Source organism: Meleagris gallopavo, chromosome 1, assembly GCF_000146605.3.
Source record: "Meleagris gallopavo isolate NT-WF06-2002-E0010 breed Aviagen turkey brand Nicholas breeding stock chromosome 1, Turkey_5.1, whole genome shotgun sequence".
Taxonomy (NCBI): Eukaryota; Metazoa; Chordata; class Aves; order Galliformes; family Phasianidae; genus Meleagris; species Meleagris gallopavo.
In genome coordinates, this window is record NC_015011.2 from 165,274,125 (window position 1) to 165,292,643 (window position 18,519).

The window sequence follows — 18,519 nt, forward strand, 5'->3', positions numbered from 1 at the left end:
AAAGGAAAACAAAAAAAAGGTACATATTCAGGTCCAGGTTAGCAAATAAAACAAGCCTGTTTGACATATTTATCATATTTCTTAGTACCCCATATATAACACACACATACTTGATATACTTACTCTTCACATAAACTACGTAAACAAAATTATCATCACATACATAAAAAATGCAAAACTTAACCCTCATTTATTGTTGGCAGTTCCACATAGTCCCCTCAGGAATGCCTGGGGATAACTGAAGGCAGAATTCTACTCAGAATCTTCCTTTTTTTTTTTTTTTAATTCTTTGCCAATATTGTCTCTGTAAGCTAATTTTATCCTCAGTATGCCAACAACCTACATAGGCAATTTTTTTATTAGGAAAGCTGAAGTGTATTATCTCATAAAAGCAACCCAAGGAGGCTGAGAAGTGCAACAAAGGATTTCCACGTTTTTCAAATTTACTTCTTATTAATTCAAAATCCAAATAGGATTTTAACCTGTGTTACACTTGAATTGTGCCAAAAGTTTCTAGAATTGGTTTTTGTTTCATCTTTGGGGGGTATGGAATGTTTAAACATAGTGTTAAAAATCAAATTGCATTTAAATGAAAGTGCAAATTTTATTGCAGGCTTTAGCTAAATTAATTTACATAGCAGCCTCTTCAGCCCTTGAACCATTAAACGGTTGTCCAGATGAATATGTTTTCACATATGTATCTCTGAGGTAAAGGTCACAGTGCATGCATTCCGATGCAGAATTAATACTGTAAGAATGTTATATAGACTTGGAACATTCCTATGAAAATTTAAGTTCCTTTAACACTTCATGAAATTTCTATCTCATATGCTTCATAGAAATCACATTTATTTTTTTACCTTTAAACCAATATAATCATATCACAAGAGTTAAGTAGGAGTAATTATTAGTTCATTGTACCAGTAACTCTGTATTTATATCCAAACAGGTATTTGTAGTATAAGCTCCTTCTCAATTTCTATAACTACAACTTCTTCAATTGAAATACTTTTAGTCCCCATCCTGTCAATCATTCTTGCATTATCTTAATATTTTTCCCCACCGCTTCTGGAATAGCCTTCAAAATCCTGTCAGGATGTGAAGACCAAAGATTTGCTGTTTCTCTCAGCCTCTGAGACTGGAAGGCCAGCAAATACACATCAAATAAGTGCATGTAATTTTTTCTGAATCTCTTGTGGTCTAAAAAATATGTATGGGAGCTCATGAAGGACAGAAAGGATCTTTTAAGATCATAAGATATCCAGAGAACTGGTTTAAGAAGGAGAACTGTAAACATCCAGGATCCCTTTTTTTTTAAGTATAATTTTCAGTATCAGCATAACTACACTATAAATCTGAAATAAACAGGCATGCCATCACAAGCTGCAGCAGAAACACCCTGACTCATGATGGATGCTCTAGATCTCCCACGCTAAGCCTGGGTAAAGAATAACTTAGATATTTGTTACAATTAAGCATCAAAAATGACAGCATAGAAAGACCTAGCTCCTTATATCTGGCTGAAAAAAAAAAGGCAGCTAGGATGCCTTATTTGAGTTGTCACCATCACCTGTTAGGAGAGAAGATCTGGGCAATGTTCTTGGAAAACTCAAGTCTATATGGTCCTTGCTCTTTTACTGGTCACTGTAATCATTTTGGAGTTGGAAGCTATCCTCCAAAATAGTTCTGAGAAAATATCTTTAAAGGTTAGTGTCTAAACTGTACATCTGGATTTTGCACAACAAAAAAAGGAAGAGATATGATTAAATTCTGAAGAACATCCAGCTGGTCCGTGTCTGAATAAAATTGCACTGGTATGTGAAACTACAACTATCATAGAGGTATTCAGAAACCTATCTAGGTCCTATTGGTCTATTAGGACTATTAGTCTATTATTATAACTAGTCTATTTTTAGTTTAATAATTAGTCTATTATTAGTCTAATAGTCCATCTAATAGTCCAAAGCTTTATTAGCTTGTCCCATAGTTTCTTATTATTAATATTACCAACATTATTACTATTAGTATTATTGTTATGATTGTTCTGTGCAGACCAGTCTACAAACAGCTGAAACAGATTCTTGGAGTTAATGACAGCTATTCATTAGTGAGAAATCTGTGAATTTGGAGTATTCTCCAGAATCTCGAGTTTCTGAACAAAGCACTGAGAACTGGATCAAGGCATACATCATTGTTTCAGTCCTGATCGCAGAGTGATGCAGGACAGAGAATGGAAGTTCTCCTTCCACATCAGACTGTCTTCATCCAGACAACCATCCAGGTCTTTCAAGGACACCAACACTATACTGCATAGCTGAGAGTTGTCCATGTAAGTTGAGCCTGAACTAGTTCCAGCACTCTGCAGTGCTCTGTACAGCCACACCAGCATCTCAGTGGATTTAAGCTCATAGGACCCCTGGCTAATCATTAGACAAATGCAGTTTTCTTAGCAGTGATGTTTTGATGTTTTAATAGATCTATACTGTTTTTGCAGATAAAACCAGAGCATACATCGAGCACTGTGGTGCAGAGTGGACATTCCAGCCTGATCAGACCTGGCTCAGGGATTTCTGTAGCTGAGAAATATCAAGTTTAAAAAAAAGGAAACATGGTGTTCCTCTATTGTTTGGCAGACAGATTCAAGCAGCTTGTAATTCCTGCTCTCCAACAGTATCTGTGTGCTAGCAACTGGCTGTTGTCTATTGCTGGACTGGCACAGAAATTCTGAGCGTGGCCCGTGTTTAGGGACACAGACCGACAACTGGTTCTGTCTGTTGTCACATTTGTCATAAAAGCCTTAAGTAGGGCATAATGAGTGCATAGAGCTTGAAATAGTCCTTTATAGGAAGAAAATGGAGCCATGTGATGTATATGTAGGGAAAGAAGAAAAAAAAAAGAACTAGTTTCATTTGTTCCTCCACCCTCATGGAATGAAAAGGGCAGGAAAAATCTTCAGTGCTCATATACTGTGTCATTTACCTGCAAATGGTATTTATCAAAACAGGTTTTGCAGCATGCAAACAGACACTTCTCCAGCATACATTTGGAGACTACAGAAGAGGGAACTGAAGTGCAAGAAGAAGATGCAAAAGAAGAAAAGAAAAGTAAACATGGTAGATGAGAAAGAAGTGACAAACCAGCAGTCCTAGAAAGCCACTTGGCCTGGGGCTTTGGGCAGCTGTGACCTCCACAAACCCATAACGAGCACAGCTGGCAAGCAGTCTGCAAGTTGACACTAAGAAGAATTCCACTCCAGGTTGATCTATTTTGAAAACAGTTCTTCCTGGTGGAGGGTAGGAGTGCTTTTTTCTCCTGTCTTTGTTAAGTGAGGACGTCGTGACCATTGTGAGTTAAGTTCTGAAAAGTACTCTCTCTCCTTGGGATAAAGTGCTGATCCATCCCTGTTACTGAGGTGTCCTCTCCTCTTTCTTATTGAGAGGAGCAGCCAATTCTCACTTTGATTTGAAAGGTTAATTTTCTTCTGTAATCATAATTATGCTGGCAAAGGTTGATGTGACAGAGGAAAAATTAGTCTGGTATTTTCAGCCTACAGTTTGCACTCATTTGGCGCATGAGAGCATCTCTTTATCTGCAAGCTTCCCTGCCTGCTGTTTCTATAAAAGGACCCCCTTGCTTTTTTGAATTAGTGTACAATCAGGCAAAAGGTTAACGATTCAATCAGGCTGTTTATCTGAGACTTGTAGCACATGGAAAGCATCCTTAAGAGGGCCCAGTCCTGAAGCTCTTATCCAGGAAAATCTCCCACGAGCCTCAAAGAGTGTTTTAGAAGACTGAATAAAGCGTGGGTTCTCAGCATCCAGAAAGCAAGCTCTTAGTAGAAATCACCACCACTGTGGTGACACTAGGTTGAGCTATAAAGACAGACAGGGATCTGAGTTGCCAACAGAATTGCAGTTGGCAGAATGATTCCCCAGGATTTTGTTCAGGATATTCTGTTCTAGTAATGGTTAATAATGAGAACAAGGCTTTCATTTCACTGTTCCATTATTTTCTTCTTTCTGTGAGTATTATTACAACCAAAGTAGTATATGGGACTTCACAAGAAAGAAGGTGAAGTATCTGTGTGTACAAAGGCTCACGCATAACAAGATCTTAGATTGCTTAAGTTCAGTTATCAACAGGGCAGTGCTTGGGAGATTTCTCCTTTCTGCAGAAAAACAACAACAACAAAAAAAAAACAACATCATAACTGATATAATTTGCACACATACAGTTACACCAAAATACAATGTTTGTTTTTATTTCTGACCCAAAGCGTCTCTTTGCCTGTATCACACTGCAGTGTATGTCACACTTCATCTAACCAGATGCGTTGTAACACTGCTTGGCTGATTGGTCTCGACAGGATAAAATCCAGTGAAGCCTGAGTAAGGTCAAGAATTGTCACTGTCTGCAGCTAGAATTGAAAACCAAGGTCAGCATCTACCCTGCAGTACACTGCTGGGCACCTAAAAACAATACAGTTATACCAGTTTATACCAGCTGGCAGCCTGGACATTAAAGTTCACAGCAGGGATTCAGCTTGCCCTCACTTGAAAGATGAGTTTCAGATACAAACTTAGACATCTAATTTCAAGTATCTATAGTAACCTGTGTCTTCCTATGAGCAAGATGCCTGAGTTCCCTTTAGAGTCAATGGACATCTGAGGTTGTCCACACAGAAAGATCAAGCAGCAATTGAGATGCACTGCAGATCTATGAGGTTGGCAGATAAGCCACTCATCCTAAATGGAACATGCACTACTCTCAGGAGACTACTGGTAAGAGGCCAGGTCCACCATGACAAGCAACTGGGAAAAGTGGTACGCAAACACCTTGAAGAATCATGTTTGGGAATCATGGCTTTGCACTTTTCCCAGTGCAATTAGTTTCAAATGCTGGCAGTGACCACAATGGGAACAGCACAAAGATCTGAAATCTCAGTGACTGTCATGGATCATTAACTGAGCAACACCTCCTTTCTGCAGGAGGACAAGTAACTCCTGTGCTTGGAAATAGTGGGACTTCTGCCAGCTTGCCTTCCACAACCCCACTGACAGCTGAAGGTGCTTCATTAGCAGCTTCAGTTCTTTCAAATCTAGTGATTTCAACTGATCTTTCCATAGGATCCTCTGCCTGTTGTTGTGGTGTTTTATGCTTAATTTCTTATCTGTTCCTGATTATACCAGAAGAAGTTTATGAATATTTATGGTTAGAATTTATAATTTAATGCTGTGCCTTTTCTGCTGATTAATTCAAGGACATCTCATTCCTTAAGATGCCCGGTTCCTGAAGAAAACACTTTCTGCTGGACACCTTATCTGAATCCTGAATGTTTATCCACCACCAAAAGTCAAAGGCAGACTTCTGCCCTCACAGGCAGCTTCCCCCATTGCACTGCAGCATGTATAGGTCTGTCTGAGTTCCTCAGAAATTGATCTGATTTCATACAACAAGCAGCCAAAGTAGCAGAAGAGGTGTTTGTCTTTAAAAATAATACATAATTCATCACTCTCCCTGCCACAGCCTCAGATGTTGACATAGAACTTTGTTTGTTGGATTGATTTTTAATCCATGAAAACAAAAAGAGTGAGGGGACAAATATTCACCTACTTCCTCACTCTGAGATGCGTTGACCTTACTCCTCCTTCCATTCATTTCCCACTTGCAATCTGTCTGGCTGGATACAAATGATAACACAAGAAAGCAGGAGGCTTGGCTTCCTCCAGTTCTGCATAGCAATCACAAAATAATAGAAGTGAGCCTAAAGGGAAAGATACCATACACCTTTAGCTGCAAGGGCCTAGAAAAGAAACTAAGGATATTCAAATGTATGACGTGATACAGTGTCAGAGATTTGAAATTTAATCACCCTTCTCCCTGTCCTTACAGAGTCCTCTTCCCTGCTGTTTGAAAGACAGGTCACCAAAAAGTGCTGACTGCTGTACTCTTTCACAGGAAACTATTTTTCAGCCAAGACACAATTGTTATATTTGCAAGAAAAGAACAACTTACTTGGGAAAGCTCTGCTTCAAATTTCTGCAAGAGCGTTGTGGCTATCACTTGCAATTGCTCGGCCTTCTGCACGGGAAAGGTGGTATCCGGTAAGTACACAGAGCACTGACAACTTCCATGGTCATCCAGAGAGCCAGTCACATTGGCAAACAGCTGCAAAAACAAGGCAATAATGAAAAAAACGTTAATATTCTTCTCTAGAACCAATAGATAATGCCTGGCAATAATCTGACAATCATAGGATCAACATCTCTGCTGTTAGATTTTTTTTCACCTTTTTGTTCCAAGGAATTCCTATTATCTGGTAATTTTCTTTTGGCTCAGCCTTACAAATCTTTCAGAATAAATAAATAAATAAATAAATGTTGCTGTAAAAATTTAATCTTTGGAAAAACAGAAGCATATAACACTCCTTACTTCCCCAGCTTGCAATAAGTTACCCAGAGAACCTGTGGGTGCCCCAGCCCTGGAGCTGCTCAAGGCCAGGTCTTTATGGGGCCCTGGGCAGCCTGAACTGCTGGGTGGCAATGCCCATGTCAAGGAGCTGAGACTGGATGATCTTTGAGGTCCCTTCCAACAAAAGCCATTCTATGATCCTATGAATTTTATGGACAAATATCCTAAGAAAATGAAAGAATCTAACCAGGAGGTGAGAAACCACACAATAGCAAGAAAATAATAACTTAGTAACTTATGTCCTACGTTTACTGCTCTGTTTATCCGAATTGAATTAATCAAATCATCTAGTTATTTCCATGCATAGAGCTGAAAGCAGCAAAATAGAAAAATAGTGACTGGGAAAGTTTTGAAAAGAAACATGCTTTGTTTGAAATTTCTTAGCCAGCCCCAGCAAACAGGCATGAATTTTATTATCTATTAGTGAAAAGTGAAGAATTAAATATTCAGGCTCAAACTAATGTAAAGATACCTCTTTTCCTACAGTGTTGAACATCACACTACACATCACAGCCCACTCGTTCACAGCCGTGGATAGCTTGCAAAACTATGACCCATGCCATTAGCATGAATTGCCTTGTCCTGGTTGTCTGCATGCTCAGAGCATCACCACTGGAGCAATGGATATGGTGTTCGGAAAGGTCAGGGCTGGCAATTCATGATTGTGCCATAATTTATAGCCAAATCACATAATTTCCACTGGGTTGAATTCAGAGCATGTTTGGGGCAGTGAAATATTTGGGTTTTGTTTGTACACAAAACATTTGCCAGTTCATAAATCTATCACAACTTTATTAATAAATTTATTTATTGTTACTTTAAAATATTCTGGCACATACTTCAGTGCAGCTGCATATTTTCAAGCTAGAAGCTTGCTCTTCAAATACACTTCTTTCTATAATCTCTCCTCTTGCCTTGCAGAAATCCCAGTGTTATTCATCTATTTTCTTATTCTCTCTCCCTCTTAAAAATCAAAAGAAGCAAACAACAAAACTATTAACCAAAAAATGGAACTTCAGCACTTCTTCTCTCACTTTTTCACAGTGGTTTCAATTAACTTCCTCACCACCCAACTAGCCCCGTGATGGCCAGCAGCAAAGCCCAAGAATAGAGCAGCAGCAAGAAGGAATGATCCAAGTTCACACTTCTGGCAACATTTTTCTGCAGCCATAACAAACAGCATGTGCCTCATTTTGAAAGGAATCATGAAAAGATGTTTTATCTGTGTTATTCAAGCATCATGGTCCTTAAAACTTCACTCCAGGCCAGACTACTGAAGACATTTAACATGAAAAGAAGCAAAGAAGTATCTCATAGGATGCAAGAGTGTCCCAGCACGTCATTTCTATTGATTTCCCTGCCAGATAGGTTACGAAAGCACTTCTGAATATCACACTAAAAACATACTGCAAACTAATTCTGAGTACCTTTAAAGATACATCTAACAGAATGTAAGCTAGTATGAAAAATAAGTCCCTAAGTCCTTAGGTCTTAAGAATAGCTCACTTGGGATCTTTTGCATCTCTGATTCCTCTACATGGGCATGATAAGGATGGTATGTTGCTCAGCAATAACAGGAAAATAAACAGGAAGGGGAAAAAGAACAAAGAAAGAAAGAAATATGGCTTACTGAGTATCTGTAGGACTGTCATGTGCATTGGCATACTAACTGTTGAGTGGAAGGTCTTGTATTCCATCCCTTCCTTATATAACACAGATATAATATATGTGTACATATTTAATATATATGCATGCATATGCTAGAAGAGAGTATACTACACATAGAATAGCATAGTATGTACTACACATATGCATGTGTTTCTATATCTAGAAATGTGTGAAATATAAGTTTTACATTTCACTAAACTACAGTCCTAACTATACAGAGCCATCCATTTTTTTCTAGTGGTACAATGCTTATTCCATATGTCAAATAAACTCTTCATAAGTTTACTCAAATGATCACCCGAAATGATCCTGCAGAAAAACCTCCAACTTGGGCATTCAAATTCCCTATGAAAAAACAATAATTCTATTTTAATATTTGTGTTGAAAGAGAGCCTAGAGTTGAAGGCAGAGCTTCACTGCACTCAGTGCTATTTATATGCATGCCAAGAGACAGTTTTCCCAATGGAGAAGACAGCCTGGGCAGGGAAAACTGCTTCCTCTCTTTCATTGACATTGCTAACTTTAGGATTATGATATTGATGAGAAAAAGAAGCAGTTTTTAGTTAAGATCCTCTTGGGTCAGCAAGTGCTTCAATCATCATATAATATCAATCAAATGATGACCATATAGCAAAAATGTCTTTCCTTATCCTATGGAAAAATGCACAGGACAAGCTGTTACTTTTGATGGATTTGTGTGTTTTTTAAAGTTTAATAATTTACACTGAATCTTTAAATGAGAGCAAACTGTCCTAGCCTACAGCAAGGACTCGACAGCAACATTTCACTGTAAAATTAAGCTGTTACATATACATATTTTAAGCTATGAGAAATGTTTCTTTCCCACATCCCTTCAATTTAAGAAAGACACCAAGAGCCAACAGTTACCTGATCTGCTGAAAAACAGAAAATGTATTCAGTTACCTAAACTGTAAATTAGAGTTATATCCTCAAAACAGCCTAACCATTTCAATCCTTCATTTCCAGCTATATTGCATCCCAGTGGCATTCACAATTCTGAATTAGCTTCTCGCTCTTCCTAAGACAGAATGTGATCCACAGAAACCATATGGAAAGTACAGAAGCCATGTCATCTGTACTACAAGGAGATGGATGTGTTTTGGGTCCCGCTCCTAATTCCATTTAACTTTTTAAGCTCTCAGCTGGAGGTGGAGATTTTAACACTCTCTTATAAGAGGTTTCTCCATACATCCCACACTGGGCTAGCCTGGGTGATGAAAACCTGCTGTCAAGCTGCCTACTGTCTTTGACTTGAGCTGGAGCTGTGCTTTGGGTAAACACTGTTCTTGATGCTTAGGTTTCAGGACCACTCAGAGCAATCGTAGCCTGTAGAATCATGTCCAAAAGCAAACATGTTACTGAGCAGTCACTGACAGAGGGAGGCAAAGAGATTCTGAAATCCACAGACCTTGGAATTGAGCACTGTACCAGAATTCTTAAAAATCAGGTTCAAGTCCCTCTACATGTAAATAGTTGAGTAAAATTTGAACTAAGTAGAACAGGGAGAATCAAGATTTTCTCACTCTCATCAGCATCTAGAGGACACTTTTTAGAGGTGACAGAATATTATTTCAAGGCCCTACTCTCATTTGCATGAGGAAGACAGAACTGAACAGAAGCCTTCCCCTTCCTCCAGGGACGTCATCACCACCAAACTATTTGAAAATCTGTCATCAGATCTCTGTGGCCCAAACTGTTTCGTGTCTGGGATGCAATTCAGTAGTCATAAGGGCTGTATCAAATCACTGGATGTGACCAAAGCACAGAATGACATGGCAACAACACTGACAATTTTGGGAATTCATCTCTTCATAGATCCTAGATCACAGAATCACAGAATTGTAGGGGTTGGAAGGAACCTCCAGAGATCATCTAGTCCAATCCCCTTGCCAAAGCAGGTTCCCTACATCAGGTTCCATAGGTAGGTGTCCAGGGGGTCTTGAATATCTCCAGAGAAGGAGAATTTACAGCCTCTCTGGACAGCCTGTTCCAGCACTCTGTCACCCTCACCATGAAAAAGTTGTTTTGCATATTCCTATGCTCCAGTTTATGGCCATTTCCCCTTGTCCTGTCCCCACAGACCACTGAAAAGGGGTTGGCCATGTCCCTTTGTGTCCCATACTTAAGATATTTATAAACATTAATAAGATCATCTCTGAGTCTTCTTATCTCAAGGCTGAACCAGTTCGCTCAGCCTTTCCTCACAGGGGAGATGCTCCAGGGATTTTATAATCTTTGTGGTTTTCTGCTGGACTCTTTCCAGGAGATCCTTGTCTTTTTTGCCTGCTGAGCCCAGAACTGGAAACAGTACTCAAGATGAGGCCTGACCAGGGCAGAGTAGAGGGGAGGATCACCTCCCTTAATCTGCTGGCCACAATCCTTTTAATGCACCCCAGGATGCCATTGTCCTTCTTGGCCACCAGGGCACTCTGCTGTCTCATGGCCAATCTGTCATTCACGAGGACCCCCAGTTCTGTCTCCACAGAGTTCCTCTCCAGCAGGTAATCCCCCAGCTTCTACTGACACATGCAGTTATTCCTTCCCAGGTACAAGACTCTACACTTGCTTTTGTTAAACCTCATCTGATTTCTTACTGCAACATCTGGGTATCTTGACTTACCTGGATCAGGGTTAAGCCTCCAAGTGATTATGTTGCATTTAAAAAATGCATGGAAACTTCTTAGTTATACTCTTTTTCAGACTTTATTGAACAGTTAGCAATGGTCATACCTTTGGGGAGGTGTGCTGGCTGGTAATCTTCTCATTAAGCTGAGTCAGATATTGAAGTGTGCTGACAGAAGGAGTCTAAAATGGAAAGGAAAGCCTCTTTCAGTGCAAATTCCTGCATTTGTCACCTTCCTTTCTCCACCAGCTAGCCACCATCCTACAGCTACAAAGCACTTTGATTTTACTATGGGAGCCATCCCCAGAAACTATAAAATTAATTGACTTCTCTTGACAACTAGCATTTCCCTGAGCACTCTGTCACTTCGCAGACACCTTGTTCCAAAGACAGGCTATGTGTGGCCGGAGGAAGGCAGGGGATGCTCATCCTGCTCAAGAAGTGTGAGCTGGGGCCCTGACAGACAGATCTGGCAGATCTGTGTGGCAGTCGAAAACAACAGCACTGTGTCCCCCTGCCCTAAATTCACAGACTGCTGTTCTTCCAGCAGTGACATCTGCTCCAGGCCGCCCAGATTGCGCGCCAGTCTCTCGGAGCAGGACTTGCTGCCCCTTCAATCTAAGCCATCAGGTTGCAAGCTGTGACAGCTGGGGCATGTGTCCCACTCTGCTCACAGTGGAAGGGACAACATCGAGCCATGGGGAGGGAGCACGAGGTGAGCTGCCATGCTTCTCAGCTGGGAAGCTGACCCACCTGGGAGTCTTTTATATAATAAAACAACATACATCCCTTTTAACGTTCAGATGTGAACATATGTGCCTCCCTGTCACAGAAAGGAGAGCAGCTGTCACCCTGGCATTGTACATCCCTGGAGGTCTGCCTGTACATCCCTGGAGTGTGCTGAGGATGGTGTACCATGGTGATACGGCACACTGCTGCCCACAGGAGAGCCTCATCAAAACCTGTTACAAGGTGGGAATTGCAGCAACACACCCTCAATGTCAAATGGTGTGACAGACGAAGCACCAAATGGGCTTCCCCCCAGGAGGACACCTATTGCTCAGTCTTGCTGCATTTCCCAAATCCCAGCCCCCATTCCTGAGCCAGAGGTGATGGGGAACTCCAAGTGGGCAGCAAACGGGACAGTATAGACAAACTTTTGTAGGACAGTTTATCAAAGCAATCCATTTGAACAACCATATGTGTGTTCAGGCATGGTGTGAGAGTAGGTAGTAGCAATTAAATTACACAAACGCAGAACCAGTTTTAAGCTAAGCAGAATGAGGACAAATATCTCCTATTTAAGTTTCCTCTCCTCAGTTTATCAACATATATTTAAATCTCCTTCTTGACTTTTGCAGCTCACTGTTCATTATCCAGGTAAATGCACATTCCAGGAGGTGCTGCATCCACTGCCTGCATTCACAGCACTCCCAAACTTCAAAAAACGTAACTAGGTATTCCAAGTTGGTGACTAAACCAGACATATCAGAGTCACTGAGGGACAAAGTGGGAGTCTTCCTAATATTAATTATAGAAATAGTAAAAGGCAGCCTCTTGGATCAAGCTAAGACAAAATGTTTTCTTTCATTTGGGAATGCTTGAAAGCTATTTTGCAAACTTTTTCTAATGACAATTTAAGCCTAGTTTTAAATTAAAAATAAAATGAGACCATAGAAAATCAAAACAAATCTCTCACTAATGCCATTTTTTACATATTTTCAAAGTTTTCTCTTCTCCCCTCCTTCCTGTTACTTTTTCTTCCTGATTGACATCTTTGATTTGAACTTTTCTCGTGCATAACCAGATATAGTTTTAGAGGGAAGAGGGAGAACACTCCACGCAAAATACCCAGCATGGCTTTCATGTGCCTGGACAGCGATTATGACAGCAATCAAGCAGTTGGGAAAGCCCCCGCCTTCCAACTCCTTCCACATCAAAGATGTGTATCCTTTCCTCTTATAAGCCCTTGCTAATTAATTAGAAGCTACACAGAGCATTTAATATCCACTGAGATCCTCACTGGGAGTTGCACTCATCTAACCAAAGGCAGAATTTGACTCTGATTTTAAACCCATGCCTCATTTTCACATTTATTACCCAGTCCCTGTACATTAGTCAAGAGGAGGATGGAGAAATACTTTAAACTTTCTCCATGCAAAGATCTCAACATTTGTCTAATAACTTCCCAGCAACCTGAAAAGATTTTGCACCAATCTAAACGACATGAGAAGAACCAAAGGCACAAAACTTGGATGATGATATCCCTTCTTACCACGTCTGTAGTTGCCGTTATGGTTGCCTGTGTGATTGTCCCCTGCACAAGGAGCAGCAGAGCCACCTGTGTGTTCTTCATTTCTGCCAGCAGATGTGACAGCCAGGGGAATGGGAGCTCTTTTTATCATCGGGGCTGGGGATTTCCCCAGCCAAATCTTAAGGAACTTGCCTGATATTTTATGTTTTTTGAAAAATGATGTCATAAAATCTTATGAAGGTGTCCCATTACTAACACACAAAGACAAGTTACTCACTGTCAGAAATTAACTGTCACCCAATTTCCTGAAAAGAAAGCGTTCCCACATGGTGCATTATCTAATCTTAATTGTGGTTATGTAGGATAACAGGTGCTTATTTGCTACAGTGGGTTTTAAGAACTTCCTCTTAACATGTCTCAACCACAAAAATTCTCATAGATCCATCCTAAGATATGCAGACAATACAGGTCTGGGTGGTCTTTATTCCTCTTCATAGTAACAGAGAAGAGCAGATCAGATGAGACACGCAACAGGAACACCCTCCATATACTTGAAAGCCCAACAGACCTTTTACAGTAAGTTAAATATAGGGTCTCAGCTCTAACACAGCACAGGTGGGAAAAAAATTTCCTCCTATTGATATCTTGTATATTATCAGCATGTACCCATTAGTGCTTACTCATACATCAACACTGTGTTAATGCTTAAGCAATTGCTTTCTTTTATGGAGTTTCATGCCACCTGGCCACAATAACTCACTGTTCTGCCTTTGAAGCTCTGATCCAGAAAGATAAAAAAGGCTGTAGACAATGCATGGCATGGCCTCACACTCTCCAACTGCAACCTTAGCTGCAACTATAGCTAAGGTATGACTGGTAGTTATTTGTCTGCCAACCCCAAGGCATCCAAACCTCCACATGAGATCTACACTTCCACCAAGCGACCAGCTACAACCTCACAGGAGTCAGCTGTGAGTCCTCAACTAGCAAAACAGGGATTAAAATTACTCTTCAGACTCTGTGGATGACTTAGAAAATTAGCTTGGGAGGAATGTTTAAGCTGGGGCAGAGAAGATGTCTGTGCACTTCCTGTCTCAGTGCCTGTATCATCAACGCAGCATTTACTGTTTCCTTCTTCATTCTGTCAGACTTATTTCTTCTCCTGGATCAGTGGCTAATGGCTGCAGTAGTGTGTAAGTGGAGAAAGTGGTTAGGAGATCCTTATTTTCTGCCAGCATCGGAACGCAGTGGTAAGAACAGGAGCAGCAGTACTACCTCGTAAAAAAACCTGTCTCAAACAGCATTCCTGTTACTGTCATAGCATTATCGGCTCCAATTTATAAACCGAAAAGCTGAGGCTTATGGTAGATTCATACTAGAAAATTCTTCAGAGAAATAAAGTCCACTAAGGGTGATGTGTTTTAACCACAGCTTTGCATAAGCATAAGCCCCCACATAGATTCAAGAAGCTAGCAACAGAATCTTTTTTGAGTACCTCATTTTGTAGGGCAGGGACATAATATATTCTCGCAAAACACTTTTTTGTAGCAGGAGCAGCATTTCCACTGGAGGATTTCATGGTATAGCTAGTAATTTAATGTAAGGTAGACAAGACCTGAGAGGCGTGCAGTAGTGTCTAAGCTCAAAGAAGCAGAGCCATGGTGGTAAAGCAAGAAACAGAATTCTCTTTCTCCCACTTTATAAGCAATCCACTCTCCTAGGGTGAATCACAGTCCTTTGAAGGGAATGCAGAGGCCTATGCTGTAATCAGTCTTTGAAAGGGCTCAAACCCTGAGCTTCCATCCACGAGGAGCAGAAGAGCTCGCATCAGAGCAATCATAGACTACTAACAATCTTCTGACAATACAAGAAAAACATTTTGCACCCACCCAGAGCAAACCAGCACATATGTAATTCAGACAGTGGGTAAGTGATCAGCTGATATTGCATAATCACCACTTCTTTCTCAGTCTCTCTTGGTATGATTAACTAATCTTCTCCAAACAGAACTGAGGGATATCCTGGAAACAGATCAGTACCAAAAGGTGACTTGATAGGGTTTAGTTCCTTTCTAATCTTGGTGGGTCTTAACCAGCCCTCCAATCTGCCCTGTTAGGTCTTCCTTTGATAAATGTCTCCCTTCCTTCTTCAGAAAATACTCCTCTGGTGGGCTGCAACGCAAGTCTCAGTATATTTTCCCATTCTACAGCCAAAGAGCCCAGAAAAATTTTAGACTCATAGAATCAGAGACTGTTTTAGGTTGGAAGGTACCTTAAAGATCCCAGGGAATTTCATCCAATAGTTTCTCAGACAACTTGAAGCACACTTTCCTGAAGTTCAGGGTCCTGACTCCACTCTTTGCCAGACCCATACTCCTCAAGATCACAAACTCTAATATGGCATGGTTTCTATAGCCCAGGCTGCATCTGACTTTAACCTCTTTAATGATTTCTTCCACATTGGTGAGCACCAGGTTCATCAGCGCCTCACCTCTGATGGATCAGCCCAACGCCTGGACCAGCAAGTTATCCTCAACAGACTCCAGGAGTCTCCTGGGTTGCTTGCAGGTTGCTGTGATGTTTTCCCAGCAGATAACTGAGCGGTTGAAATCCCACATCAGGATGAGAGCCTGCGAGCACAACACCTCTTGCAGCTAAAGCAAGAAGGCCTCATCAACAGGATCCCCTTGATCTTGTGGCCTGTGGTAGACCCCAACCACCAGATGTCCTTTATTAGTTCATTCCCTAATTTTAACTCACAGGCTCTGTCTATTTATGATTATTACTCAGAGGCATCTTTTCACTGTCTGTCCACATCTTAACATAGAGGATAACTCCCCCAGCTCTCCTACATTGCCTATCTCTTCTAAAAAGCTTTTAGCCCTCAATCATAGTATTCCAGGTGTGCAATTCATCCCACCTTGTTTCCATGATAGCAATGATATGGCAGTTTTCCAATTGCTCCATGGTTTCCTATTCCTTCTGGTTATTTTCCATGCCGCGTGCATTGTTGCAGAGGCAATTCAGCTGAGCTATCAGTGGCATTACCTTCTTGGAGAATCCCCCCTACACTCCTCTGGGATAAGTCTGAGGTTTCTCCCCTAAAGTGGCAGCGTTCCCTGGCTCTTCTGTCACTCACCCAGAAGAGCCAAGTACATCTCCTTGCCAATCCAAGTATAGTTTAAAGACCTGGTGATGAGTATAGCCAGCTTGCTGCCCAGGATATTATTGCCTCTCCTGATCTGTTGCATCCCATCCAAAGTCAACACCTGCTCAGTCTATCAAAGGAGCATCCTTGATCATAGAACTCAAAGTCCTGAGCATGACACCATCTATGCAGCCATTCATTCAACTGCTCCGTTCTCCTCCGTCTGCCCAGATCATAGCCTGCAACTGGGAGTGCTGAGAACAATACCTGTGCTCCTGATTGCTTCAGCAGATTCCCAAGTGACATAAATTTTTTTTCTGATATTTTGGAATTTCCTAGTTGCAGCCTCCTGTGACTCAGCTTGAAAGAGCAGGAGCAAAGAAAGAGTAATTCTCTGGCTTTGTCATTCCAGGTAGTCTCTTCCTGATGTCCCAGATGTAGGCCCCTGGCAGGCAACAAACCTCTCTAGAGAGATTTGGCTCTCTAGAAGAGACCCAAAAGGACAGGTGCTTCATCATGTGAATGTGAAGGAATTAAACAAGCTGCTATAGAGGAGCAAGATGCTACTGCAGGCTGCAGCATGTAGCAGAAAAATGCAGATTTAAAGGCAGCCTTGGGCAGACAGCATAGACTTGTGAGTTTGGAGTCTGGATTTCTAATCAGGAGAAAAACCTGTTTTCTGAAAGTAACAATGAGCCTCTGTTTCTACAGAGACTTGTACAGCAAATCGACAGCAAAGTATACCTACCAGCTTCTCAACGGTTTTTCTTTCATCTATGATAGCCACTTCTGATCAAGAAAGCAAATATTAGCTAAGTAATGATAGTTAATCATTTGCTTTGGTAGTTTGTCTTGTATTTCTGTTTATACATGGACTAGCAGAGAAAACAGGGACCTACATTTTCTTCCTAGTCAAGGCATAATTACTATTAAATATAAATATCTCATTCAGCTCTGTGTAGCATCCTTCATCTGAAAAATAAGTCTGTCTTTCTGTCTGCATTTTGGAGGAGAGAAAGTTTACTTGCAAGTCATAAAGGAAGGTTGTACTTATTTAGGAATTTCCATTTAGAAAAACAGATGTATGTGGGGATTTTCTCTTTGTCAAGTTGCACCCACCATTACTTCCTTGTTGTGCAACAGAGCAAGTGGTCAATCCGGGGTGAAGTTCCTTGTGCACAAACCTTCTCTCTGACTTCAGAGGGAGATAGATGTTAAAAAATAATAATAATAATAATAATAATTTTTTTTTTTAGTCTCTCATAGGCCTATTCAGCAGAGACTTCTCAAACCCAGCCTAATTTAGGCATTATTTTTATTACAGCAGAGATTACTGGGATTATTACTCAGCAGAGAGAGAGATGATTCACACCATCTGCTGTCCTATTGGCTTGATCTGAAGTCACTGGAGTCAAACACTACTTGGCCATGCTTGGTGGTATGAATATAACCCACCCACATATAAAAAAGAGACTATTTACTTGCCACAGGGGCATGAGTTGAGATTAGATGTTTTAATGAGAATAAGAGACACTCAGCTACTACAGAAAGAGAGATCACATTATACATATGGAACTAAAGGCAGAAAGATACTCTTTCTGTCAGGTAGCTTAGCAAGCCAATGACAGGATGAAGAATTGATAGTAGGTTTTGCATCCGGGTTCTATCTATCAAATAATCATCCACTAATGCATTCATACAAGCTTATGTGACAATGTCAAATTATTTCTGAACTGTTCAGGAGATGCCCAGCACAGACTTATGATATACTTCCTTACAAAAATAAATAAATAAATAAATAAATAAGTTACAATACTGGCTGTAGTGTCTAATTCTACTAACCTGATAGAATGGCTCAGAGAGTACTGCACTGCACCTTACACTTTGCAAGTCTAATGTAAAAGCATTTCCACTCTTTGCCCGCAGACATGATAAGACACTGAGTCTCATGGAATCAGCATTCCTGTGTCTGTCGTCCAGTACCTCGTATGCTATGGATTTAGCAAAGCTTGCCTAAAGCTTGTAAAATCCATCCCCCCCCCCAAAATATGCATTTCTGAAGTAAAGCCAAAACGACAGAAAAAAATGCTAATTCAAATTCATCCTGTGACACAAGAACATAACAGTTAATATACCTTTTTTTTTTTTTTTAAGGTGATTGCAAAATGGTTCTTCCTGGAGCTAACCAGTTTGGGCTTCTATGGTTATAGGATCATCACACAGTAGAACAAGGAGGTCAACATGACAAGGTGAGCAACATTCTTTGGTAAGACACCATGTAACGATTGACACCATAAAATCCCGCTGTTTCACAAAATCAGTGTCAGACATAACT

General features: G+C 40.6%; 1 protein-coding gene across 1 annotated transcript; it reads right to left on the reverse strand.

The window, feature by feature from the left end:
* Nucleotides 1-5,937: 5,937 nt before the first annotated feature.
* Nucleotides 5,938-13,172, reverse strand: LOC100542621 (olfactomedin-4-like). Its single transcript, XM_019612167.2, has 3 exons — nt 13,059-13,172; nt 10,891-10,965; nt 5,938-6,168 (listed from the first exon to the last, which is right to left on the reverse strand). The coding sequence occupies exons 1-3, from the start codon at nt 13,137-13,139 to the stop codon at nt 5,953-5,955; spliced, it is 372 nt and encodes a 123-aa protein (XP_019467712.1). The 5' UTR covers nt 13,140-13,172; the 3' UTR covers nt 5,938-5,952.
* Between the last annotated feature and the right edge of the window lie 5,347 nt (nt 13,173-18,519).

Excerpts from the sequence above, each read along its gene's own strand:
- LOC100542621 (XM_019612167.2), bottom strand. The coding sequence starts at position 13,139 with ATGAAGAACACACAGGTGGCTCTGCTGCTCCTTGTGCAGGGGACAATC. Across the intron at positions 10,966-13,058 it reads TAACGGCAACTACAGACGTG|ACTCCTTCTGTCAGCACACT; the intron begins GTAAGAAGGGAT and ends TTTCCATTTTAG. Across the intron at positions 6,169-10,890 it reads GCCAGCACACCTCCCCAAAG|CTGTTTGCCAATGTGACTGG; the intron begins GTATGACCATTG and ends TTGTTTTTGCAG.